The sequence below is a fragment of the Setaria viridis genome, chromosome 2, assembly GCF_005286985.2.
Source record: "Setaria viridis chromosome 2, Setaria_viridis_v4.0, whole genome shotgun sequence".
NCBI classification, from domain to species: domain Eukaryota; kingdom Viridiplantae; phylum Streptophyta; class Magnoliopsida; order Poales; family Poaceae; genus Setaria; species Setaria viridis.
Genome location: NC_048264.2, coordinates 13,431,928 through 13,459,750, shown reverse-complemented (window position 1 = coordinate 13,459,750; position 27,823 = coordinate 13,431,928). Strand labels below are relative to the sequence as shown.

At 45.7% G+C, this 27,823-nt stretch overlaps 2 protein-coding genes across 2 annotated transcripts; one reads left to right on the top strand and one right to left on the bottom strand.

Moving 5' to 3' along the window:
* Positions 1-2,814: 2,814 nt before the first annotated feature.
* LOC140221830 (disease resistance protein RGA2-like) lies at positions 2,815-3,363 on the top strand. The gene has a single exon (XM_072291803.1). It carries the CDS (start codon positions 2,815-2,817, stop codon positions 3,361-3,363), a length of 549 nt encoding a protein of 182 aa, XP_072147904.1.
* A 2,847-nt stretch (positions 3,364-6,210) lies between these two features.
* On the bottom strand, positions 6,211-8,362 carry LOC117844121 (lecithin-cholesterol acyltransferase-like 1). The gene is made up of 2 exons (XM_034724891.2): positions 7,891-8,362; positions 6,211-7,218 (listed from the first exon to the last, which is right to left on the bottom strand). Exons 1-2 carry the CDS (start codon positions 8,286-8,288, stop codon positions 6,330-6,332), a joined length of 1,287 nt encoding a protein of 428 aa, XP_034580782.2. The 5' UTR covers positions 8,289-8,362; the 3' UTR covers positions 6,211-6,329.
* Between the last annotated feature and the right edge of the window lie 19,461 nt (positions 8,363-27,823).

The window sequence follows — 27,823 nt, the reverse complement described above, 5'->3', positions numbered from 1 at the left end:
CGATCAACAACCTGACTTTCCTTTCTGAAGCCACGTGCTCAAACATGTACTCTACATCTGTGGTAATCAATTGGCTCAAGAGTTTCTACATCAATTCCACATCTCTTCTTGTAGTAGTAGTAGTCCCGCACACCATACCCAAGCTGATCTTTGAAACTTACCAAGTTGAAAAATGTTACGTCAGCCTTATCAAGACTTGCTTGGATGATGCGCTCTCCTCAATCTGCCTTCTTGCATTGCATAGTTATAGTCCACATCTCACTTGTCAATGGGGCTCTGTATGCGCACATAAACATGAATAAGTTAGCATGAATAAATTCAGTTGTAGTATATGCATACTATTCCACATCTCACCTGTCATTGCACGATTACATTATACTAGTATATGCATACTATTTCACAAAATAGTAATGGTAAAATAGCATACTAGTATTCAGCTCATTAATTTATGACTTGAGATGGATCAACTATTCTTTATTATTTTCAAAAATAATAATGCGATTCTTTTACAAATTTTGGGGTTGAGATAGATCATCTCATCTTTACTTTTTTATGTTTCTATGATCAAAATAAAGGACGAACCAATGCACAAAAGGTGAACAGACCAAAACTAATTGGTGCACTTGTATACTCATCAATATAATTGTTCATGGACACACATAACTGAAATTAATGGACACACAATGGAGCTCTATATGTGTATGTAAACATGAATAGGTTAGCATAAATAAATTCAGATGCAGTAAATGCATACTATTCCACATCTCACCTGTCACTGCACGATTACATTCTACTGGTATATGCATACTATTTCACAAAAACAATAATGGTAAGATAGCACATCAGTACATATTCAGCTCATTAATTTTGGTTCCAATGAAAATAACAAAACTGAGGCAACATCAAATCATTGCATATGCATGTCTTCCAACAAACCCTAGTGGTAGGTAGTATACATGACTTTGGCATGGAGAGGGTCGTATCTACAGGGGGGCTAGGGGGCTTTAGCCTCCCCTCCTGCCAAGAACTCCATTGGAACCAAAAGGAAGAAGGGGAAGAGAAGTGACGAAAAATAAGAAGAAAATGAGGAAGGAGGGGTGGACATGGAGAAGGAAGAAGAGCCCAGCCTCCTAGTTTCTGCATGGATATGATGGAGGCAACATTAAAACCTTGCATATTCATGTCGTCCTACAAACCCTAGGGGTAGGTACACATGATCATGGACATGGAAACAACATCAAATCGATTGCTATCGATTTCCAGCAAAAAACTAGTTGGCACTATAGGTGGATACGAACTTTTTTTCGCCCGCTGGAAGATTCATCTGGTTGTCATCAACAACTTGTACATCCTCAATTGTGACCCGACCTCATGAGCTGTTGGCTTGTGCATCAATGGATCCAGACTTGGAAGAAGTCGTCATCATGGTTGGATTCGCTAGGCAGATCCAAATGACGGTATTTTAGTGCTCAAGTGGTGGTATTCAACTCAGAAAAATTAGTACCATCAGATGTTCCGATGGTCCACCAAAGCAAACGGTGGAGTAACCATCGGAGCAATTGGTATAACGGAAAAAACATGAAAAATCTTCAAGTGCACCAGATGATCCAACGGCTTGTATTTTACATGCATCGAAGCAATTGGTAAATGGGACGAAGACAACCCTAGGGCACAGGATGTTCTGATGGTTAGAAGTTGGAGGCGTCGAATGAAACATATTTACTTTGTGAAGTACCAAAGAGGTTTCGGCCAAAACTCCTTCAGAACCAGATGTTCCGATGATACCATCGGATGAGGTGTCGGATGAATTTTGATGCGCTAGTAGAGAACTTGGGCGCGAGGAGGCCAACGGCTAGTTGCACCAAATGTTCCGATGCTACCCAAATTGACACCATCAAAACATCTGATGCACAATTTAACTAGCCGTTGGAGCAACGACTCTTTGATGCCTTGGGCTATTTATACCCTCTCCACTTGCGTCATTTGGAGTTGCTGGAGTGTGCAAATGTCCATTAGAGATCAAGACTCATCAATAACACATCCAAGCCACCAAAAGTGCATAAGTGATTAATCAAAGGCGTAGCACAAGGTTAGAAGAGTGATTAGTGCTAGGATAGGCCTAGAGAAGAGAGAATGCAAGGTGTGCATACCTTGTGATTGGTTCTAGGAGTGAACCACAGCTGCACAAGGTGTGCCGGCGCCTTGGAGCCTTGGTGGCTCACCGACAAGTTTTCGACCCTCCGGCTTGGTGTGGAGCGGCGTCGACGACCGTGTGCGGGGGGTCATGGAGACCCCCTTAGTGGAGAAGCTACTTAGTGAAGATGGCATCAAGGTGGCCAGGGAACTTGACATGAGCCTTAGTGGCCAAGCCTTTGTGGCAAGTCAAGGGGTGTTCAGTAAGAGACTTGGTGACCGGGAAGCAATACTCTTGTGCGAGTGCTTCAACAGCGTGAACTAGTGGTGGCTTAGTGCCTACTGATATCATGGGATAAATCATTGTGTCAAGAGTTTGCTTCCCCTCATTTTCACCTCTTACATTTGCGCATTTCATATTTGCAACTTGTGTGCCTTTACTTTCTTAGTGCAGTATCTTGCTAGGATTGTCTAGAGGTTGCAAAACTTATTTTGCGATGAGGGTTTTCACACTAGATCAACCATAGTTGCATATCTTGATAGCATGATCTAGTTTAAGTTTGATGTAACAGTAGCGGAAGTCATATGTTAAGGTTTTAAGGTTTTAAGTTGTCTAATTTACCACCTCCCCTCTTATACTACAAGGACAGATTCTTACACAACTGCATGTTCGATTGTCAGATGGAGATGGAACGCATCATCAACTTCCTGCTTCAAGGTGCACGGGATCAGGGCACCGAGAATTTGGGTGTCCTGCCTATCGTTGGCCCGGCAAATATTGGGAAGAGCACCCTGATCGAGCATGCCTGCATCGATGAGAGGGCGTGTAATCACTTCTCGCAGATTGTGCTTCTTGGTGGAGGTGATCTTATTGGCAAAGACATGGAAGCCCTTGCTGATGGTGCCGGTGTGATCAAGCATAAGAACCGAGCTGAGTCAGGTGGAGGCAGGGTGCTGATCATTGTAGAGCTGGACAGGGATATCAGTGAGGATTTCTGGCGAAGGTTTTCCTCAGCTGTTAAAAATCGTTTCGCATCTGGCAGTAAAATCATTGTCACAAGTCAATCCGACAAGATTGTGAGATCCGGAACCACACTACCTCTAAGGTTGCAGTTCTTGACCCAAGAGGCCTACTGGTACTTCTTCAAGGTGCGAACCTTTGGAAATGTGGACACGGTCATGGAGCACCCTGTTGACTTCGCCCAGGAACTCTCTATCTCTCTCGCATGAACTCAGAGCAACAATGGTGATGAACGCCGCGGTCGTGAACCGGCCTGTATCTTGGCGAGCTTTATTCATTGGACATGGCAAAACAATACAGAGGAGCTCAGGGGCTACATATAGGCTACGAACTTGCTAGGAGCTAACCTCCATGTCCAGCCTTCCCACATGCAACTCCTCGTCCAACCTTCCTGCTCGCTAACTGACTAACAGACTAACAAACTCAATCTATCCAACACCGGCCGCGCAACAAACTTGCATGCACCCTGCGCTTGTACCTAGGACTCAAACAATGACCCAACTAACCAGTGACGCAGCTAATTAACCTGCATGCACGTGTGCTCGTGTCGCACCACCACGCCGGCACCCGCGCACAGACTCGACCGCACGCATGGACACACCAATAGTGTGGTTTATTCCTAACAATCACCCCCTAAACCATGATACCCCCTAACGCCCAACCTACAGGAGTGTCGGCTCGTCGGCGTCGATGTTGGCAAAGAGGGCCCTTTCCTTCCTCGACTCAGGGTAGTCCCTCGTGATGTGCCCATGCTTGCCGTAGTTGAAGCCTTTTCCTCGGTTGCGGTGCTCCAACCGCCTGCTCGACCACGAGACTGTGCTTGCACCGTCGCCATCCTCGTCATGGCCGTCGTCACGGCCACCTACCTTCTTGTTGCTGCCATGCCGCGCCGCATCACCACTCGCCCGCTCTTTGCCACGGCGCTGACGGCGACGCGCTTCCCAGTGCTCCTCGGTGAGGTACAGCCGCCCAACGCCGTCCGCAACTTCTTCAACGTCGGCATCCTCCGCTACGCGCAGCCAGCCGATGACCTCCTCCACGGACGTCGTGTCGAAGTCCGTAAACATCTCGATCGTCATGGCAACCTGCTTCATCTTCATCGGACCACACGGTTGTCCTCCATCGCCTCGCCAAGTTCGCGCAGGCTGGCGACAAGCCCGTTGATGTGCATCACGAAGTCGTCGACAGACTCCCCATCGCGGAACGCGACATTCTCGAGCTCCTTCAAGAGACATTGCACGCTCGCGGACTCCACGCAGTCAGCAGCAGCAACTCGATAGTGACAGCGTTCGCCACCACGACCGGACGCGATGAGCTGCTAGAGCCGTCGTCATCGCCAAGGTCGCTGCGCGGCTTCTTCGGCTCGAGCGACGACATCTTCGATCACCTTAGCTCTGAATACCAAATGTTGACTTCGCCCAGGAACTCTCTATCTCTCTCGCTCTCAGGAACTCAACTCGAGCATGAACTCAGAGCAACAATGGCGACGAACGCCGCGGCCACGAACCGGCCTGTATCTTGGCGAGCTTTATTCACTGGACTTGGCAAAACAATATAGAGGAGCTCAGGGGCTACATATAGGCTACGGACTTGCCAGGAGCTAACCTCCACGTCCGGCTTCCCGAATGCACCTCCTCATCCGACCTTCCTACTCGCTAACTGACTAACAGAATAACAAACTCAATCTATCCAACACCGGCCGCGCAACAAACTTGCATGCACCCTGCGCCTATACCTAGGACTCAAACAACGACCCAACTAACCAGTGCCGCAGCTAATTAACGTGCATGCACGTGCGCTCGTGCCGCACCACCGCACCGGCACCCGCGCACAGACTTGACCGCACATACACACCAATAGCATGATTTATTCCTAACACACCCGAAGCTCGCGTCGGTAACCATGGAAATGGCCAGGGAGATGAGTGGGTGCTTCATGGGTGCAATCATGTTCGGTGGGATGCTGAGATCAAGTTTTGATATTGGTACCTGGAGCCTTGCCCTTGCAACCTACCGAGAGTTCAGGCAGAGAAATCGTTTTATTTCTTGTCTAAATCCGGTCGATCCTTGGGCTCTGTCCAGACCAATATTTCTTCCAACCGTGAATAGAGTATCTCCTGGATACTTTGTAATTGTCAAGGGCTATCAGACTGCCTCTGCCAATGGTGATAGCGCAGCTCCAAAGTTTTCTGTGCAAGATGTCATACTTGGACGTGCTAGGCCTCAGGGAAAGTTTGCTGCTCTTGCGTGGAGATCACACGTACCGCCGCACTACAACTACGTGTTTAGTTGTGAGCAGCGGATTCCAGTGAGTGCGGTCTCTAGGAAGAAACTCAGAAGGTTTCGACGTGATCTTGTTTCTAATTGCAAAAGATTGTTGCCCTGCTTTGTATGTATATATGTACATATGCCACCTCTTAATTAAATCGAACGTGAGGTTGCTGAAATGCTTTTCGAGATGATTAGACCTTCAAGATGTATATCTTGCGCGCCACATTGTGTTGAGTACAGTAGGTCAGTCACAATGGCTAAACATCACTGATGCTACAATTCTAGAACTGTGAAGTCGCAGACGATTACAGAATTGTTGTGCCACGTCAAGTCTTGCTCTCCCAGGAACAGTTGAAGCGCCGTCAGATAAGAAATCACCAGTGATTTTGTGTTGCCGAATATGCATGTTTGATGTTTGTAAGCAGTGGTTCTGAACTTCTGAGCTCCCGAATCAGTAATGCTGGCTACACACTGGTTCAACTCATTTGGTACAAGAGCTTTGTACAATTTTCATTTATTTTAACATTTGTTTTCGATTGTCTAACAAGAATACAAGGTAGGTGTGGGGGAGGTCTTGGTGATGTAACCTAAATGCGCAAGTTTTGTCTTCGAAGTTTTCTTTTATGTACACAAATTACGTGCAACCAGAAGAGGGCACAAATGAAATGCAGAACATCCTGTGCTCTCCGTTAGTGTACTGAATAACTAGGTTACATTGCCTGTAACACGGACCTTCTCTATGTTCCAAGAACTTGGTATTGTCAGCTTGTTCTGCAACACTTACCCTGCCCGTGCAATTCTTATTTATTAATAGAATGACGACTATACAGGCCAATGGTGGAATCCATCCACACACAAGTTCACAAGATATCATACTTAAAGCACATAGTAGCACCCGGGTGAGCCTATGAAGAAATTCGATTTGCTTCCAAAAATTCTTGAATGACTCTCTTTACCGCCCATTCCTCCGTAATAAGCCCACAGTGTTCCGCCCCATGAATCTTAACGGACTTGAATTGCTTCTTTTGTGCTGGCTGCCGTCTCATCTCTTTGTCAAATGTCAACATACTAATCAAATTGACAGACCCATCTCCATCTCCATACGCTATTTCTGGGGACCTGTCGTAGTCACTCTTCCAGTACACGAGTTGCTTTGCCGTCCTAATGCCCACTCCATTGATGCATGTTACAGGCACCATGGGTACCTTGAAGTACCTCATCTTCGGAACCATCCGCCGTCTGAAAGGCTCAACACTGTCGCCGAAACCGATGGCGACAAGGAAATCCTCCATGTCATATGCAGAGTAGTTTCGTTGCTCGGTGATCACAAGTGGCATGTGCCCGAATACTTTCGGAGATGGCAGATCCACGATGCCAGTTTCGAAACTCCTCCACATCGTTCTCAAAGACGACTGGGTAGCTCCGACGAATTTCATATTTGGACCAAAGGCAATGATCTGTGCCTGAATTAGGATGCCCAGAGAGAGTACAGGCGCTACCAGGATAAGGTGCTTGATGTACTCGTTTCTCCACGCCAGCGGAGTGTTCCTGACGAAGTCGAGTACAACCATTCCTCCGTAGCTATGCCCAAAGATGATGACCTTCTTGTGATGTTTCTTGCTCGCGGTCTCGACGAGCGACTTCAACTGTCTAAAGTAGCGTGAATAGACCTGAGATTGCTGGCCAGGCACTGGAGGAGCGTAGCGCCAGTCGTAAGGAGCTCCAAACAGGGTATCTCCGTCGCGATATCCGACTCTTTCCAGGCCTTCTCTGACGTAATCGACGCACTGTTTCCTGCAGAGCTTGCAAAAAAGGTGTCATTAGCGCAGTGTGCGTCATGAATTTTTTTTTAGAGCTGACAGGCATCCGCCCTGCCCCATTTTATAGAAAACAAGGCACACCATTGTTTTATGCGTTTAGTGCGTCTTGAATGCATCTAAGATCCAACATTCTTGAGTGCGCAGGATAATGAGCTGGTTTCATCAAAGGGTGAAGCTACGTTGAGCATGCATGGTGGGTGCAGATGCACCCACCCCAGCAGCCAAAAAAAAAACCCTACAAACCCGCTGGATAATTACCGTGAATCCGTGATGCACATGCACCCCCTTCGTTCGGTCTAACCTTCTGCACCCACAGCGCAATGGAATCTGGCTAAGGCAACAGCAAACAAATAGGCCAACCTCCCTCATCTTTCCATCGTGCGGTTCTTTTATGACTAATAACCAACACTTGTTTAATTTTTTACTCCGGTACTAGTTGATAATTATTATAGTTGGATTTCTTCATTTTAGTAACTATTTTTAACTTTGCTAAAAATTTACATCCACGATATCACTATACTCATTATACTTGTGAGATATTTCGCTCTAGCTCCGCCACTTGTGAGCAGTGCATGGCGTTCAGATGTATCACACACTAACTGATACATCTCTATGCATGAGTGATGGATTTGGCAGGATTACGTACGGGTGAAGAGGGTCTTTACAGTGGAACCCTCTCGCGGAGCCGAAGTTGGGGACGCGCGTCTCGACACCGGGCAGGTTTCGGTAGTCGTTGATGGCAGGGTCGTAGACGAGGCGCATCTGCTCCAGGAAGCAGTCGACGTAGTCATTGGCCGCCAGGTCTGAAACGTTCTTCCACAGGCCAAACCATCCATTCCCCTTCATTGCGCCGCAGCGTGGCGCCGACGGCTTGTACGCCTCGGTGAGCCGCGCCTCCAGGTCGCTGCAGAGCAGCCCAGGCACCAGAACGACCGGGTGGAGCTCGCTGCCAACGCCGGCATCCTTGGGTAGGTGGCTGGCCGAGAAGTACTCCCGAAGGGGAGGGGGAAGCACGAGCAGCAGCAGAGGCAGCAGCAACCGCATGAGTGGAGTAGACAAGTGGCCTTGGATTCTCCTTGTTTGCCTGATTGCTACGCCTGAAGTGCTTACGTATAGCACAATAGGTAGGTTGGCGATCCAGCGCACCTAACCCTGGAGGAAACTAAAAGCGTGGACAAGGCGCACCCACGTCGGTCTTTATTTTGCTCGTCTACCTATGCTGGTGTTTCTGTAATTTTCTTGTCATTATTCTTTCCCTGTCTATCGCACGATCATTTAAGTTTTCATTTACGTGGTTGTCCCCCCTCACTCGCGTGATCATTTAATTTTTCGTTCACGTCGTTATCCCTCACTCTAAAGGTCAATTTGCCGAGTGCTAGGGTCAAGGCACTCGGCAAAGGGGGCCGGCTTTGCCGAGTGCCTGGGACCCGGCACACGGCAAAGGGGCCGGGTTTGCCGAGTACCCAGTGGTGACACTCGGCAAAGGTTCGGTCTTTGCCGAGTGTTGGCACTCGGCAAAGACCCGGTGTTTGCCGAGTGCCTCCCGTCTGGCACTTGGCAAACCCACCGTTACCCTGACGCCGTCAGCCCGCATTTCGTCGAGTACATTTTTTCGCCGAGTGTTTTTTGGCCGTCAGCAAAATGTTCGCCGAGTGTTCGAGTTTTGACACTCGGCAAACTAGTCTTTGCTAACACAAAATTTATCGTGTGCTCGGCAAAGCCTTTGCCGAGTGTTCGGCAAAGCTTCTGTTTCCCGTAGTGGCTCATCTACTTATGCTGGTGTTTCTGTAACTTTCTTGTCATTAATGCCCTGTCTGTCGCAAGATCATTTAAGTTTTCATTCACGTGGTTGTCTCCCTCACTCACGTGATGATTTAATTTTTCATTCACCTCGTTATCCCTCACTCTAAAGGGTGTTTGGTTTCTTGAACTAAAGCTAACTTTAGGTCGTGTCACATCGAATTTTTGAAGGCTAATTAGAAGGATTAAATATGAGTTATTTATAAAACTAATTACACAAATGGAGGCTAAACGGCAAGACGAATCTATTAAACCTAATTAATCTATGATTAGTAAATTATTACTGCAGCGTGGCGCCGATAGCTTATACGCCTCGGTGAGCCACGCCTCCTGGTCGCTGCAGCACAGCCCAGGCACCAGAAAGACCGGATCGAGCTCGCTGCCAATGCCGGCATCTTTGGGTAGGTGGCTGGCCGGGAAGTACTCCCGGAGGGGAGGGGGAAGCACGAGAAGCAGCAGAGGCAGCAGCAACCGCATGAGTGGAGTAGACATGTGGACTTGGATTCTACTTGTTTGCCTGGTTGCTACGCCTGAAGTGCTTACGTATAGCACAAGGTAGGTTGGCGATCCAGCGCACCTATCCCTGGAGGAGGAAACTAAGGGGTGTTTGGTTACAGGGCTAAAGTTTAGTCCTATCACATCGAATATTTAGATATTAATTAGAAGTATTAAACATGGTCTAATTATAAAACTAATTACACAGATGGAGTCTAATCCGTGAGACGAATCTATTCAACCTAATTAGTTCATGATTTGACAATGTGGTGCTACAGTAACCATTTGCTAATGATGGATTAATTAGACTTAATAGATTCATCTCGCAAATTAGCCTAGGGGTTCTGCAATTAGTTTAGTTCGTGTTTAATTCTCCTAATTAGCATCCAAATATCCGATATGACATGACTAAACTTTAGCCCCTGGTATCCAAACACCCCTTAAAAGCGTTGACAAGGCGCACCCAGGTCGGTCTTTATTTTGCTCGTCTACTTATGCTGGTGTTCCTGTAACTTTCTTGTCATTATTCTTTCCCTGTCTGTCGTGTGATCATTTAAGTTTTCATTCACGTGGTTATCCCCCTAAAAGGGTATTTGGTTTCTTGAGCTGAAGTTTAGTTCATGCCGCATCGAATCTTCGAAGGCTAATTAAGAGGACTAAATATGAGTTAATTATAAAACTAATTGCACAGATGGAGACTAAATAGCGAGACGAATCTATTAAGTCTAATTAATCCATCATTAGCAAATGGTTACTGTGGCAGCACATTGTCAAATCATGGACTAATTAGGCTTAATAGATTCGTCTTGTCGTTTAGCCTCCATCTGCGCAATAGGTTTTGTAAATAGTCTATGTTTAATACTTCTAATAAGTATCTAAACATTCGATGTGACAGGTGCTAAAATTTAGAGGTGGGAACCAAACACCCTCTATATCCCCTTACTTTTGAGTTTTACCAGGTCCTGCAGCTTGAGAGTTTGAAAAGAACCTAGGTGACACAGCGACCCAAGTTTGGAGATCCTATGCATTTTACTCCTTTGTAAACACGTGACTTTTCACTCTGCTGATATTATTATGCGTTGCAAACTGAACACACAACGTGCGCCTTTAATGATAAGTGCAATGAGAAAGACATGCCGCCGAGCACCGAAGAACATTGCACCTCAAGATAGACCTCGTTACGGAGCAACGTCTAAAAGAGTGCCATAGGATCAGCAAAGAACTATTTCCTCTTACTTTTGACTTGTATCAGATCCTGCAGTTTAAAAGTTTGAAAATCCAGATGACAAAGTCACTACTACAGAGAACATCACTTGTATCAGCTCATACATACCGGACTAAAGCGCATCAGTGCGTTTAGTCTATTCGCACAGGCGCAAATAAGAACCAACATAAATAAAGACATAAACATACCGGTGTGAAACAATACCGGCACATTTACTTAAACGCACCGGTGCGAATACGCAACCAGTGTGAATACGCACCGGCACATATATTCAATATTTTAGATGGATTATCCTACTAGATTAGTTATTAAATGTAGCGGTTTGAATTTTGATGGATTAGGATGGATTTGAATGGTTAAGTGCATGCCATAGTCGCGATGAAGTTGAAGTGTTGTGGTCTCTTCGATGATGGGATCTGAAGTTGAACCATTGTGGTCTTTTCGATGACGGGGTGTGATATTGAGAAGTTGCAGCGATTCGTCTTCAACGGCGGTTAATTACCAAGAGGGTATCAACTAATATAAATACCAGTTGTGTGTGTGCCCGACCTTTTCAACAATAATTCTAATCATCATCGTATCGATATCTCACTCGTCTTCATCCTGCGGCTCTCTGCTTTCCTCAAATTTGATCCATCCATGCCCGGCCCCCCTTCTCCAAATGTGTGTAAGTTGCGTTATATGCATAATCATCTACCTCAATTTATTTTGTTTATTTCTTAATCAATATTTGTATCGATCCTTAAATGTAGAATCGATGATGCTGAATGGCCGCCGGCACCAATTGACAAGTTGTTTGTATCTCACCGCGTGGTGGTTCAACTTGGCGTCACCCTTGTCGATCAGACGGAAATCATGGTGGCACATGTGGAGAAGAATCATTACGCCCTTATGTATCCGCCATTGTCTGCCCAGCCAAGAAGCTAGGCTACTACCATTTCAAGATCGCCAAAGACGATGAACCTCAGGTAACGACGCAAGACACGGCGACCCTATACGCCAAGCTCGATTCGTCATAAGACGTGGACAAGATGCATGGTCACTACTGGCGCTACTGGGAGGAGTACGTGGACTTCTGACGGGTCAAGAAACTCGGTATTCTTGAGTCCTATGAAGGTATCGAGACGATGGGGACGCAAAGGAATTATGGTGATTGTTTTCTCTAAATTTGTAATAATAATGTGTGGATTCATGATATGTATCGAACAATTCGTGGTGTTTGTAATATAATGTGTGAATTCATTTATTTGTGATATATTTTTAATATTTGGATCTGTTAATGTTGTACTTATATTATGTTTTTTAATAAAATAATTTATTCTAGCCGGCTTATAAATAGGCTGGTTAGAATGTAAAGTTATTCTAATCGGCTCTAAACTGGACTGCTTATTCTACCCAAATCTCTTATATATAAGTCCACTCACTCCTCCACTCAGTCCACACCGCCATCCTAACCCTACCCACTCCTCCACTCAGTCCACACACTTGCAGCTGCTAGCCTCCTCGTCCTCTTCCACACCTGCACCACTAGCTTACTCCTCCTCCTCGACCATGGCGCCACTGGCCCAAGAACCGGCTGCTGCGGCCATGGCTATAGAGGCCGCAGTGGCGGCCATTGCGGCTACCGACGCCTGCCCCTTAGTCACCTCCGCCACGAGGGAGGCCGACCTATGCTTCATGGCGGGGTTGCCTGATGCAGCGCTGCCACATCCGCTGGGCCGCAATCCGAAACAGATTTAGGATGTTATTCTAAATTATTTTTAATAATGGCATAAGTTGGTAATTTAGATGATGATTAGGAGTTACTTTAGTTCATTTTATGTAATGGCAGATGTAGGTAATTTAGATATATATTTAGGTTATTTTAAGCTATTTTCATAATGGCATTGGGTATACCATGATTATTATGTAATTTTTTAGAAAACATAATAGATCCAATGGTTATGGTGATTTGGAACTACCGAATATAGTTGGCTAAATGTTTTACTTTTTTTGTGAGAATTTTTAGAATTTCTCTCTTTTTTCACTAGTAGAGAATTGGCTTTCGATGCGCCCCCTTTTGTCCCGGTTTAAAGTTGGCCCGGGATAAAAGGGGGTGCACCACGGTAGGCAAAAATGGAGGGGGGAGTTAGTCCCGGTTGCAACGGCTAGGTGGGGGGCGTCGGTGGCGGCACCCTTTTGTCCCGGTTGGAGCCTCCAACTGGGATAAAAAGTTTAGTCCCGGTTGGATCTTCCAACCGGGACTAAACTTTCAACCGGGACAAAAGGTGTTCCTTTTTGTCTCGGTTGGAGTTTTTAACCGGGATAAAAACTCATCCCCCATTATATACCAAGACAGAGGACTTTTTTCCTCCTCCAGCCCGAGCCAGTCCAGCACATTAACAGAGAGCTGACCTTCACCTACTCTCCGGTGGTGCCGAAGCAAGGAGGTGCTGCTCGAAGTTTTTTCCCTCATTTTCCTGGGAATTTCACTCAGCTAACACAAGTGTTGTGAAGGTTTGCTACTTCATCCTCGTTTATGCTTTGATTTATGCTTTGGAGATGGAAAGATTATTTGCTAGAATGTGATGAAGTAGAAAATGGAGAGAGTATTTTGAGCTAGAATGTGAGGGAGATTGATGTGTCATATATAGTATGCATTCTTGCAGTGGTTTAAGAATGATGCTACCTAGACAGTTTATCTTATCAAATTCAATATGGTTTTTCAAATCCATACTTGTTAAACTTGCATACCGTGTTCATCTCTGCGAGGATGTTCTCCGCCGAGCTGCAACGTATGTCAAGAAGGAGGTTCGATTCTACGAGAAAGAGTGGATACAAACATCGTGACCGTGTCCCCTTTTCTGTAGCATCTAACCTCTTTCATGATGAAGTGCGGTGCCGCCCAGTAGAGATCATGCTCGCGAGATGATCACGGTCTTCAAGTTCAACAACTTCTGCAATGGTAAGGAAAGAATTTTTGTACATAGATGACTTCTGCTACTTGTTGAACTTATCAAATTCAATAAGGTTTTTCAAATCCATACTCGTTGAACTTGCATACCGTGGTCATCTCGCAGAGGATGTTCTCCACCGAGCAGCAACGTATGTCAAGAAGGAGGTTCGATTCTACGAGAAAGAGTGGATACGGACATCGTGACCGTGTCCCCTTTTCCATAGAATCGAACCTCTTTCATGACGAAGTGTGGTGCCGTCCAGTTGAGGACATGCTCGCGAGATGATCATGGTCTTCAAGTTCAACAACTTATGCAGTGTTAAGGTAATAATTTTTGTACATAGATGACTTCTGCTACTGGAGGAAGTGGCGATGGTGGGGGCGATCGTGGTTCCTCTTTCGGCAAGGGGAAAATCATAGTTGGCCCTCAGCATAAGCCGAAGAAAAAGAGCGCGCTGGAAAAAGCAATGCTTCGTTATTTGCAGCAACGTCATGAAGAAGCTGTTGCCGCGGGTCAGGAACCTCCTTTTGGTGGTCGTTATGCTCCACCCTCAGTCCCGGGTGTTTCACGTCCACTTAGTACTACCGTTTCAGGCGGCACAAATAAACCTAAGGATGAGGCTGGGTCAGCGGAACCTTCATCTTCACCGTCCAAGGATGCTTAAAGTCCTCCTAGATAGTAACCAGTGGATGGCTTGTTGTATTGTATCATGTTGTTTGGATCTTTAATTTAAATGTGTATTTGGATCTTCATGTTGTTGTATTGTACCATGTTGTTTGGATCTTTAATCAATTTTCACGCGTAATCCATTGTCAAGTGTAATCCATTTTCATGCGTAATACGATGCAGATGGACCGGCAATGGATGTATAATGCAGACAAGCGGAGCAAGGTGTTTATTGATGGCTTGCAATTTTTGAAGTGGTCAAAGCGAACAAGCCAGAGAATGGATTCGTATGTTGTCCATGCTTCTAATGCAATAACAAGAAGGAGTATTCAAAGGATTCTTGGGGGACTATTCACAGCCACTTGTTTAAATACGGTTTCATGCCTAACTACTTGGTTTGGACCAAGCACGGTGAACTAGGGATCGTAATGGAAGATGGCGAGGAGGAGGAGGAAGATGACACCATTCCGGACTGGATTGCAGGCCAAGCTTTTGCAGGTACTACAATGGGCGAGGCTGATGAAGATGAGTTTGCAGAAAATGGCCCTACTGATGACCTTGGTCAGGTGATACGAGATGCATACAGAGATTGCGAAACTGAGAAGGAAGCAGCAAAGTTGCAGCGCATGATAGATGATCACAAAAAATTGTTGTACTCAGGTTGCCAGCAGGGCCATAAAAAACTAGATACGACACTAGAATTTGTGCAATGGAAGGCAAAAAATGGTGTGTCCGATAAGGCATTTCAGGGGATGTTGAACATTGTCAAGAAGATTCTCCCCAAGAATAATGAAGCTAAATAGATTATTTACCCTCTCGGATTGGATGTTCAGAAGATACACGCATGCCCTAATAACTGTATCCTCTATCGTGGTGATGAATACGAGAAATTGGATGCTTGTCCCGTCTGCGAAGCCCTACGGTATAAGATCAGGTGAGATGATCCTGGTGATGTCGAAGGGCAGTCTCCCAAGAAGAGAGTTCCCGCGAAGGTGATGTGGTATTTCCCTATAATACCATGCTTGAAGCGCTTGTTCAGGAACAAGGCGAATGCTAAGTTGATGTGATGGCACAAAAAAGACCGTAAGGAAGATGAGATGCTGAGACACCCCGCAGATGGGGCACAGTGGAGATCAATTGATAGAGCATTCCCGGACTTTGAAAGTGAAGCAAGGAACATAAGGTTTGGTTTAAGTACTAATGGATTCAATCCATTCGGTGAGTTGAGTAGTGGCCATAGTACTTGGCCTGTGACCCTATGTATGTTCAACCTTCCTCATTGGCTGTGCATGAAGCAGAAGTTCATTATGATGCCAGCGCTTATCCAAGGCAACGACATTGACATGTACCTAAGACTGTTGGTTGATGACCTTTTACAGCTCTGGAAGGAAGAAGGTGTACGTGTGTGGGATGAGGATAGACAAGAGATCTTTAATCTATGAGCATTATTGTTCGTAACCATCAATTATTGGCCTGCATTGAGTAACCTTTCAGGACAGACAAATAAGGGATATCGGGCATGCACCCACTGTTTAGATGACACAGACAGCATGTATTTGAAGCATTGTAAGAAGGTCGTCTATATGGGTCATCGTCGATTTCTTCCTTCTCACTACCAGCTGAGAAAGAGCAGGATGCATTTCAGGCGCCAGACCATCGTAAAAAACCTGCACACCGTAATGGAAAGTGTGTCTTCGAGATGATGAAGGATGTAAATGTAGTCTTTGGAAAGGGTCTTGGTAGCCAACCTGTTCCAAACGACGATAACGGACATGCACCCATGTGGAAGAAAAAGTCAATATTTTGGGAGCTACCTTATTGGGAAATTCTACAGGTTCGTAACGCAATAGACGTGATGACCTGACGAAGAATCTTTGCGTGAACGTGCTTGGCTTCATGGGTGTTTATGGGACCTCGAAAGATACATTGGAAGCACGACAGGACCTGAAAGCCATGGGGCAACGAGATGACCTACAACCGGAAAAGAGAGATAATGGACAGCACTACTTACGTCCTGCCAGTTACTCTCACAGCAAGGAAGAGAAGGATAGCATGTTTGAATGCTTGAATAGTATGAAGATCCTGTCTAGGTACTCCTCGAATATAAAGGGAATAATAAATATGAAACAAAAAAGTTTACAAATCTCAAGGCCCATGACTGCCACATGTTGATGACCCAGTTGCTTCCGGTTGCACTGAGGGGTGTTCTACCAGAAAATGTATGGTTGCCGCTCGTAAAGCTATGCGCGTTTCTCAATGCGATTTCGCAAAAGGCAATCGATCCATCCAAGCTATCAAAGCTACAGAATGATGTGGTGCAATGTCTTGTCAGTTTTGAGTTGTTATTTCCACCATCCTTCTTCAATATTATGACGCACTTACTGGTTCACCTAGTAAAAGAGATTGGTATTCTCAGACCTGTATACTTGCACAATATGTGGCCTTTCGAGAGGTTCATGGCAGTCCTAAAAAACTATGTTCTTAATCGTGCCCGTCCAAAAGGAAGCATCGCCAAGGGATATGGAACAGAGGAGGTGATCGAGTTTTGTGTTGATTTTATTGATTCAATTGACTTGATTGGGGTTCCAACTTCACGCCACGAGGGGAGGCTCCAAGGAATGGGCACCCTTGGAAGGAAATCAAGTTTGAGCAATGATACTGATTTGTTTGACAAGGCACACTACACTATTCTACAACAGTCATCATTTGTGTCTCCGTATATCGAGCAGCACAGGCAGATGGTAGTTTCCAAAAACCCGACCAAATCCGATGCTTGGCTTACCCGTCATCACATGGAAACTTTTCCCTCCTGGTTGCGCCAACAACTTATGGGTAACTCTGAGATTCACCCACAGCTTGCTTGGTTAGCCAGGGGACCTACTAGCACAATGGTCAAATTCCAAGGCTATGAGATAAATGGCTATACATTTTACATGAGAGCCCAGGACCAGAAAAGCACGAACCAGAATAGTGGTGTCCGCATAGATGCCATGGAAAAAAATAATAGTAATGAGTCATATTATGGTTTCATACAGGAGATATGGGAACTTGAATACGGACCGCTGTACAACTCTCTATTTCTTTGCAATTGGGTGAAGCTAACTGCCGTAACCAAATATCAGTACGGAATGACAATAGTAGATCTGAGCAAGACTGGATACAGTGATGACCCATTCATACTTGCCAATGATGTGCATCAGGTGTTCTATGTGAAGGACATGTGTAGCAAACCCAAGAGAAATCCAGAAGAGACATGGGAGCCAAAGTGCCACATAGTTCTTCCAGGTAAAAGAAAAATCGTGGGAGTCGAGAATAAAATAGACCAATCAGATGATTATGATCAGTTTGATGGCATGCCTCCATTTGCCGTTGAAGTTGATCCAAGCATCCTGCTATCCAAAGAAGAGGCTTCGTACTTACGCCGCGATCATGATCAAGGAACTTTCGTGAACAAGAAATTTTACAACGTTGTATTGTAATGCGCTAAATTTACGTGACCTTTGTGTAGTAATTGATACAATTTTTAATTTACCCTATGTATGATTTCATGTGTTCTTAAATTTGTTAGGTGAAGATTTATTAGATAAACATGAACAATGTTAACCACATACATACATGGATTTTTTTGCGCATTGAAATGATTTAATTGAATAATTTCTTGATCACAGCGATGCGGTAAAAAAAATATTTTAGAGGCTAAATGAACTGGTATAGAATTAATGACTAAATCACACTTATTGTCAATTTACTCGCTAATTAAATATATTTTTGCATGTACAAAATATGTGAAGGGTTTTTGTTTTTTTATCCTGAAATGCAGTGAAAACATAAATAAAATCCATTTCCAAAAAACAGGCGGGAGAAGAAAATTGGGAAAAGGACCTTTTGTCCCGGGTGCCAACAGCAACTGGGACAAAAGGCCCCCCTTTTATCCCGGTTACAAATTGCAACCGAGATAAAAGGGTACTTTTCGACTCCTGCCGGGACGTACCCTTTTATCCCGGGTGCAGTTGTCAACCGGGATAAAAGGTCCCCCTTTTATCCCGGTTGGTGGTGGCACCCGGGATAAAAGGGTAGGCTCCTAGCCCCACCTGGCGGACGCACCCTTTTGTCCTGGGTCCCATCACCAACCGGGATAAAAGACCCCCCCTTTTATCCCGGTTGGTGATGGGACCCGGGACAAAATGCCATTTAGTCCCGGGTGCCATTACGAACCGGGATAAAGGGGGGGGGGGTTAAAAGGCACTGTAGCCCCTTCTACCCCCCACGCCAATTACACACTTAGCCAAATTTTCACCAAGATCCCGCGCGCGCTCTGCTCCGTCACCGCCCGTCCGCCTCCCTCGCCGGCCGCCGTCGTCATCGTCCCCCATTGCCCCGGCCGTCGTCGTCCCGCCGCCCGACCGCGCCCAGACAGCCTCCCCCTCCATCGCCCCAGCCCGCCTCGATCATCCTCCGTCGCGCCCGGCCCCTATCTCGTCGCCGCCGGCCACCTCCATCGCGGGGCCTCGTCGCCCCTCGTCGCCCCTCGTCGCTGCCTCGTCGCCGTCCCACCTCCGCTGTCTCGCCGTCCCACGCGCCTTTGCTCCGTCGTCGCCTCCGCCATCCCGCCACCCCGGCCGCCGCCATCCCGCCGCCCCGGCCACCTCGTCGCCTCGGCCACTGTCGACCATGCGCGAGGTCCGCCGCGCCGGCACTAGCGCCGGGAGTACCGCCGGCTTGCGTCAGCAAGGGCCTTTTTTAAGTTAGAAAATAAATAGAAATAAGTAGTAATTAGGTAGAAATTCAATAGATTTTTGTATATGTGTTAGAAAATCAAATTAGTGTAAATTAGTAGTAATTAGTAGTAATTAGGTTCGTCGCTCCGCCTAGGTTAGAAATGAATCGTGTTTCATCGTGGTTCCGTCCCCGCCTCCACCGTCCCGCCGCCCTGACCGCCGCCGTCCCAAACTAGGCACCGTCCGTGGTTCCATCCCCGCCTCCGCCGTCCCGCCTCCGTCACAAATTCATGTTATTGCTAGAAATTTGTACAAATTCATGTTATTGCTAGAAATTCGTACAAAATTCATGTTATTGTTAGAAATTCGTACAAAATTCATGTTATTGCTAGAAATTCATACAAAATTCATGTTATTGCTAGAAATTCATTCAAATTCATGTTATTTCTAGAAATTCGTACAAAATTCATGTTATTGCTAGAAATTCATACAAAATTCATGTTATTGCTAAAAATTCGTACAAAATTCATGTTATTGCTAGAAATTCATACAAAATTCATGTTATTGCTAGAAATTCCAATAAATATGGACAAATTAGTAGAAATTTTGTAGAAATTAATCATTGCTGCGGTCACCTCGCTCCGTCCCCGCCTCCGCCATTGCGCCGCCCCGGCCTCTGCCGTCCCAACCTAGGCACCGTCGACCGCGCGAAATTCGTACAAATTCATGTTATTGCTAGAAATTCGTACAAAATTCATGTTATTGCTAGAAATTCATACAAATTCATGTTATTGCTAGAAATTCGTACAAAGTACTACTAATTTGTAGAAATTTGTATAAATATTCCGGACTTTGTGGGATTCATGTTATTTTATGATTTCATGTATATACCCTTATGTACATATAACTAAGGCGATTTCTATGACTGTCATGTATGATTCCATGTATGTTTCAATCAATAGTTGAAATGGCAGACGATGAGATCGCAAGGTATCTCATGGAGCAGATAATCGCTGGTGATGGTAGTGGCGACAACCTTCCACTATTGTACACCGATGAAGAGGGCACCCAGGCGGACATGTTCCTCAACATGTTCGCCGATGGGAATGAAGAGCAAGAGCCCCAGCAACACCTTGCCGTGGCGGAAGGTTCCGACGAGGTATATATAACGAATCTTGTATTGTTTCACGCCACTGTTACTACTACGTACTAATTAACGAATCTTGAACTGTTAGCCCTCTGGATCGATGCAAGGGCAGAAGATCCGAGGTCGTACAAAGGTGATGGAAGGGAGGCTTGTCATCATGGAAGTGATAGAAGAGGGCAGGCCGGTTGCTCCCGAGAAAGTAGCAAAAAAGTACGTGAGTCAAATCGGGGCAATCGTCCGGGACAACGTGCCTATCAGCATCAGAGAATGGAAGGGCAGAAGCACTAATCCGTACGCCCTCCCAGAGACAGAAAAGAATATGTTGTGGGAAGACGTCAAGAGACATTTCACATTCCCCGAAGGATATATTGAGAAGGATGTGAAAGCGTGGACGCTTAAGAAGATGGCTACACAATTCCAGACATTCAAGAAGATGCTGGATACCCACTACATTAAGAAGGGCCGAACTCCAGCCTTCAATGCGTGGCCAAAGTTGAGGGACCACTGGGATGCATTTGTTGAATATAAGAGGAGTGAAGACGGTGTGAAAAAGATCATGACCAACACAACAAATGCTAGTCAGAAGGGCTACCATCATCATCTGGGGCGAGGTGGTTATGGCTCAGCAATTCCCCAGTGGAGGAAGATGGAACAAGATCTGATCGAACGGGGAATCGTACCTGCAACTATTGAATGGCCCGAACGATCAAAAAATTGGTACTACGCTCATGGAGGATCCCTGAGCCAAGAGGATGGGACGTTGATTTTCAATGACACAATACGTGAGAAGGCCGAACATCTTGTGAAGAACATTGAAGATTCTAAGGCTGGGAGGTTGAAGGTGGATCGAGAAAATGATAAGCTCACATTGGCCATCGGTAATCCGGATCACCCAGGACGTTGCCAAGGGTTTGGGGTCATTCCGTGGAAGTTTGCTTTCCGAGGCGACAACGCCTCGTACAGAAGCCCGAAGCGAAGAAAGGAACAGATCGAGGAGAGCTGGCGGCAGATGCTAGAATCCAAAGTCCAGGCACAAGAACAAAGAATGATGGAGGAAATCAATCGTCGAGTGGCCCACGTAGTTGTGGAGTTGGCCCAATCTGGAGCATTCCCGAATCCTAACAACGCCAACCCTTCTCAACGCCTCTTGAGCAGTTGTGCTTCTACAGGGGTCCCCGATGCGCAGACGCCCAGGTTACCCGTGGAGGAGCAATGGTTCCCCGTGGATGCCATCATGCAATGCACCACATGTGAGCTGCATGCACCGGTCGGCAACCTCACTATTAAGGTATACTTATACATAATATTTATGCAATCTTATCAATTGATCCAAACCTCGAGATCGGAGTTTAACTTGTTTACTTCTGCTATATGTACAGGTATTGTACGGGAGTGTGTTAGCAACCTTGGCGGGGCAGAGCAGTCATGGCATGGAGATTCCACCTGGCTACGCCAGCGTCCGCGTAGAGCAAATAGTTGATAGCCAATATGAAGGTCTAGAGCTCGACCTCCCGGGAGGCGACGGGGAAAAGACACTGGCAGATGCGCTTCATGGGATCATTCTATGGCGAAAATGCTACATCATTATTCCTGGCACGGAGCCATCTCCTCAGAGCTCAAGACCGCTCCCCGTAGATCCCCAGCAGTGACCTTCTCCTCATACCTCAAGACCGTCATCTCCTGCTCCAGGACCGTCCCTTCCATCTATATCAAGGTCTCCATCTCCACCACATCCTGGTGCTGGGAGCGAGGACGACAATAACAACACCCCTCCCCGATCACCGTCGCCGGCACCAAGAGCGGCCCCCTTGAAGGAACCTGCACCACCACTAAAGAAGTCACGAGCACCGCCTCCCAAGCAAAGACAGAGAAAGAAGAAAACAAAGGAGCCTGAAGTGACCGCAAGGAACGCTGGGAGGCAATGTCTCATGCGGAACAGTGGGCAGAAATCCAACGAGAGGCCAGTGAGTGGTTCAAGAAACAAGCCGAAGAAAAAAAAGCAAGGGAGATGAAGCCACCGCCAGTAAGTCGAAGAGATTTAAACTTTTTTATCAGGATGAAAGAAGGAGCCAAGAAAAGGATACCACTCTTATCAAACTATGAACGGGCTTTAGTAAAGGCTGATGAAAAGGATAAAAGGAAAGGAAAGTCATCTTCCAGCGGTCCTGTCCCCAACCTCAGCCATTTATCAAAAAAAGATGCTCAACGGGTAAAAGCAATGCCCTTGGATCAACAAGCAAATGTATTGAAGTTCATGGAAGAAACAGGTCTGGGACTTGATGAATGCATAGGGCAAGTTGAGACGCCAACTGCACCGCCCCCTGAGCCGAGATGGCCTTATGAGCTAGGCAAACCTCTAGTAAAGCCTTCATTGGTACGGAAGCTATCAATAAAGATGTACGCATTCCATCAATGGTACATGATGGCATCCGCCGACTCGAGGGAGATGCTCGGCCTGAAGGTAAAACTGATAGATTTTCACGGCGAAGGGGAGAAAGTGCTGTGGCTAGACTTCAAGGATATATACGAAGTGTACCATCATGATGCCCTGGACGTCTCTCTGATCAGCGCTTGGGTTCTGTAAGTGTCCATTTATCTCTACATGTAAATTTTGGCGTGCGTCACCGTACTAACTTCGTCTTCCATTTCATGTAGGATGCTAATTCAGACATGCCGCCGAGAGGCGTACCTACATATAGGCTTCATGGATCCATCTGTAGTTAACCAACAACAGATACAATTAGCGCCGGAAAAAACCTTGGTGGAAGTATACAATTTCCTAGACAAACAAACATTCAAGGATTTCATACTACTTCCATACAACTTCAAGTAAGTGTGTGTATACCGTCTACTTTCGATGTCTTTTTCCTTATCTCTACATGTTAGTTAGCTCTAATATGCATGAACATTTTACGCACGCAGCTTCCACTGGATCCTTATTATAATTGAGCCTGAAAGAAGCCACGTCACTTTCTTCGATTCGTTGAGGAAAGATCCGGTGGAGTACCAAGAAATGCAAGACATGCTAGGCTTGTAATAATTCTGGACCTTTATCTCTATGCAAAAGATTGTTTCCTAAATTTTATCCCTGTTACACTATATCATTCATTATTCTAATCCGCAGCGCATGGAAACAATTCATAAGGACACACAAAGGTCCATTCAAAGAAAAACTTATATGGAACACAGACTTCCCGGTACGTATGAAGTCTACACATTTATTACATTGTATAACACGAATATTTCAATTTTTTTCCGCACTGAAGTGCTTAAGACAGGAACCCGGGAATAATCTATGTGGCTACTACATCTGTAAGCACATGCACAGTTTTAGGGGACCCAAGGGACTAAATATGACGCCGCACAACTTTAAAGTACGTAAAATAAAACTATTACTAGTTAATTATTTTCTAGCTCCTTATATGTATTTGTTCGTGTAACATTCACAAATTTCCAAATTATAGATGTTAAATATTCAACAAGGACTCTTGAAGAAATAAAGAGTAGCGGCAATATGTGAAGGTCTCAATGGATTCCAAATGGACGAGGTGGTAGATCCAAAAGGAGAATTTTATTACGATGGACGATAATTAGACACTCCGATCAGCAATACCTCGACGGGAAGATTGTAGATAGATACTTTGATTTATTTTTATATATAATACGCACTAATTATGATCGATTTGTACTAGTTGAATTGTGTATATGAATTGTGTATAAGAATTGTGTATATATATATAGTAATTGTATAATTACAAATCCCATTCGTTTAAATACTAGTTGATTTCATTCTAAAAAAAATCTCAACTACTAAAGGTTACCAAAAGGGCCGCGGTACTATGTACGTGATGCATGCATGAAAAATTCAGACGCCAGGCAAGTGGCATGCAGGGCGCCATTTAGTCCCGGTTGGATTGCAACCGGGACTAAAGAGTAACCCTTTACTCCCGGTTGGGAAACCCAACCGGGACTAAAGGGGCGCCCTTTACTCTCGGTTGCTTTTACCAACCAGGACTAAAGGGCCTGTCCTGTGCTTGGCGTGGCAGGCCCACTAAAGACCCCCCCCCCCTTTGTCCCGGTTGGTTTATCCCGGATGGATTTTCGGGAGATATGCACCCTACCAACCGAGACTAAAGGTCAATTCTCTACTTGTGTTTAAAGTGTCTATATAAGATCTTAAATGGCTTCACGTGAAGATTTCAGAAGGAGCCTCCGGAGCATCCAATTAGTAATTGTAAGAAGGTAACATATATCTAGCCTCGGCACCAACCAAGGATGCACAGATCATTCTCTCTTGTTAAATGTATGCACTAGTCACCCGGTGGAGCTATGCACCCACAACCACAACTCCTCCATCACACACCAGAGTGTTTTCATTATGGCATGCATACCTTATAGACAGAGTCATGCAATGTTCAAGAAAGAAGAACTAGCCAAGTTAAACCGATGGTGAGGTCGAGGTTTGACATTGGTACCTGGAGCCTTGTCAACCTACGGAGAGTTCAGGCAGAGAAATCATTTTATTTCTTGTTTAATCCGGTTGGTCCTTGGTCCCTGTCCATATGATACCGGTACTTCTCCCTGCCGTGAATAGAGTATCTCCTGGATACTTTGTGGTTGTCAAGAGCTATCAGACTGCCTCTGCCAACGGTGATAGCACAGCTCCAAAGTTTTCGGTGCAAGATGTCATACTTGGACGCGCTAGACCTCAGGGAAAGTTTGCTGCTCTTGCGTGGAGATCACACATGCCGCCGCAATACAACTATGTGTATGTTTTTAGTTGTGAGCAGCGGATGTCAACGGGTGCGGTCTCTAGAAAGAAGAGGATTCAGAAGGTTTCACTAGTAGAGAATTGGCTTTCCATACGCCCCCTTTTGTGCCGGTTTAAAGTTGGTCCGGGACAAAAGTTTCACCAACCGGGACTAAAACTCGGTCACTGGTGGAGGGCTCACCAACCGGGACCTTTTATCCCGGTTGCAAAGGCTAGTGGGAAAAAAAGACTCTGAGAGGCATTTTATCCAAGTTTGAAACACCAATCGGGATAAAAGACCCCCCCTTTTATCCCGGTTGGTAACACCAACCGAGATAAAAGGGTCAAGAGCCTTTTATCCCGGTTTGTAATACCAACCGGGATAAAAGGGGGTCATTTATCCCGGTTGGTGTTTCAAACCGGGATAAAAGGGTCCCCCAACGAGGTGACTGGAAGGTGGCTGGAAGGGGATTAAATCCTTGAACCCTTTTATCCCGGTTGGAAACACCAACCGGGATAAGAGGGGGTCTTTTATCCCGGTTGGTGTTTCCAACCGGGATAAAAGGGTCCCCCACGAGTTAATACAAAAGGATAGTATCCCCTACATAGTCAGATGTGATGTGTAGGTGGGATGGCAAGGAAGCTACGCGCGAGGCTGGAGGTTGTGGGTTCGAAAGTTTTTTTTTGCAGCGCCGGCCGTGGGTGACCCGGTTGAGTGACCCGGGATAAAAGACCCCCCCTCTTTTGTCCCGGTTGGTTTATCCCGGATGCATTTTCGGGATCTTTGCACCCTACCAACCGGGACTAAAGCCCAATTCTCTACTAGTGTTTCAAAGTGACCTTGTTTCCTACTCCCTCCATCCCTAATTAATTATAAGTCATTTGGATTTTTATTGTACATAGCTTTTTCTATGTATCTATACATAAGATATATTTAGGTATATAGCAAAATCTATGAATCTAGAAAAATTAAAACTACTTACGATTTAGAACGGAGGGAATACTTGCAAGAAAATTGTCACCCTATTTTTGTGTTTATACAAGACACCTCTAAATTAGAGTTTCGGAATTTGGCATGATTGGACCTTTGGCATGTATATGTTGCCACCACTACCAGAAACAGTAGGTTTGCCGGGCACTCGGCAAAGCCTAGAAAACACTCGGCAAAGCCTTTGCCGAGTGTTACACTCGGCAAAACGGCACTCGGCAAACAAAGACTCGGCAAAGTTGTCTTTGCCGAGTGTTTTTTGTCGAGCACTCGGCAAACACTTTGCCGACTACTAAAACCGACACTTAGCAAAGACTTTTCAAAAAATATAAAAAAAGAACCCTGCCACCACCACCACGCCGCCGCAGCCGCCACCACGCCGCCGCCACCACCACATCCTTGAGCAAAAGGGGGAAGAAGAGGGAGAGAGGGCAGCAGCGCTCACGGCGAGGCGGCGAAGTAGCCATGGTCGGCTTGACGAAGGCTAGCGGACGGCGGGGGAGCTCACCGTAGGAGCCCACGCGCTGCCGCCCTCGATAGGGAAGCTCCTTGTTGCCCCGAGCCGCCACTCCCATGGGGGGAGCTCACCCCTGGACCATGCATCGCCGCTCTCGGCTAGGGGGTTGTAGCTCGATCCTGGCCCGCGCACCGCCTCCGGGGCTTGGGGGTGTCGTCCCCGTCCACTCCAGCAGTGGGGGCAGGCACCGGGGCGGGGGCCGGGAGAGGGAGGGAGGGTAGGGGCAGTGGCGGCGGGGGCCGGCATCGGGAGCCAGCGGTGGGGGCCAGCCGCCGGCGGCATGGGCAAGGAGAGGGAGGGAGGAAGGGGAGGCGGCGGGGTGTGCGTGTGTGCGTGCCTGGGATGGTGGCAGGGTGCGTGAGTTATAGTATAGGAGCTTTGCCGAGTGTCCTAGATCTGACACTCCGCAAACCAGTGTTCGCCGAGTGTCGGATCGGGACACAGATCGGGGGCACTCAGCAAACTCTTTTTTTCATTTTTGTTCTTTTCCTTCATTTCCTTGTTTTCCATAATGTGTTTCTTCTAAATTTGTTCCGATGCACTTTAAAAATACCATATGAAATTCACTCAACAATATATATTTGATTTGTCTATGAAAATTAGTCCATTATTTTATGCAGTTATAGCTCAAATTCAATTTATATCAATTAAAATTCTATAATTGCACTTAATAAATTAAAATTATCAAACGGTTCCAAAAATTTACCAAAATTTCACATGAAACAATCTATGTTCTCTGTTAGCTATACAAAAAGTTTTGAAGTCAAACCCCAATTCGACCGTCACTTTTACTCCAAATCTGATCGAATCCTTCTCAACGCTACGATTCTTCTTCTCATATGCTTCGGTTTGTAAACATTATACGTGACAAATTGTACGAAACCTTCTCAATTTTTTACCACAGCCTTCACGTATGATATCATCACATCATGACAAATCTCATGATTTTTAGACTTGGTTTGCTTCTTTTAGAATTTAAAAACCATTCGGCCACATGTTCGTGGTCGTGTTTCCTGAACGAGATGTTCAAAAATTCTTTTCATTTCCTGTGTAAGGCCTCACACTGGACTCAATAACATGAATATCATTTTTCTACTCATTTTATTCTATTATTTGAATCACTTGCAGTTCAAATTTGACTTATACAAAAAAAATTCTTGAAATGCAATAAATTAATTAAATATACCAAACAGATCCAAAAATATACCAAATTTTAACATGGAGTACCACATGCTGTATGTGGATAGTAGAAAAAGTTTCAAAGTCTGGAGAGAAAAAAATTTCTTTGCCGAATGCTAAAAAAACACTCGGCAAAGAGCTTGTTTGCCAAGTGCCTA

Excerpts from the sequence above, each read along its gene's own strand:
- LOC140221830 (XM_072291803.1), top strand. The coding sequence starts at position 2,815 with ATGGAGATGGAACGCATCATCAACTTCCTGCTTCAAGGTGCACGGGAT.
- LOC117844121 (XM_034724891.2), bottom strand. The coding sequence starts at position 8,288 with ATGCGGTTGCTGCTGCCTCTGCTGCTGCTCGTGCTTCCCCCTCCCCTT. Across the intron at positions 7,219-7,890 it reads TGTAAAGACCCTCTTCACCC|GAAACAGTGCGTCGATTACG; the intron begins GTACGTAATCCT and ends CAAGCTCTGCAG.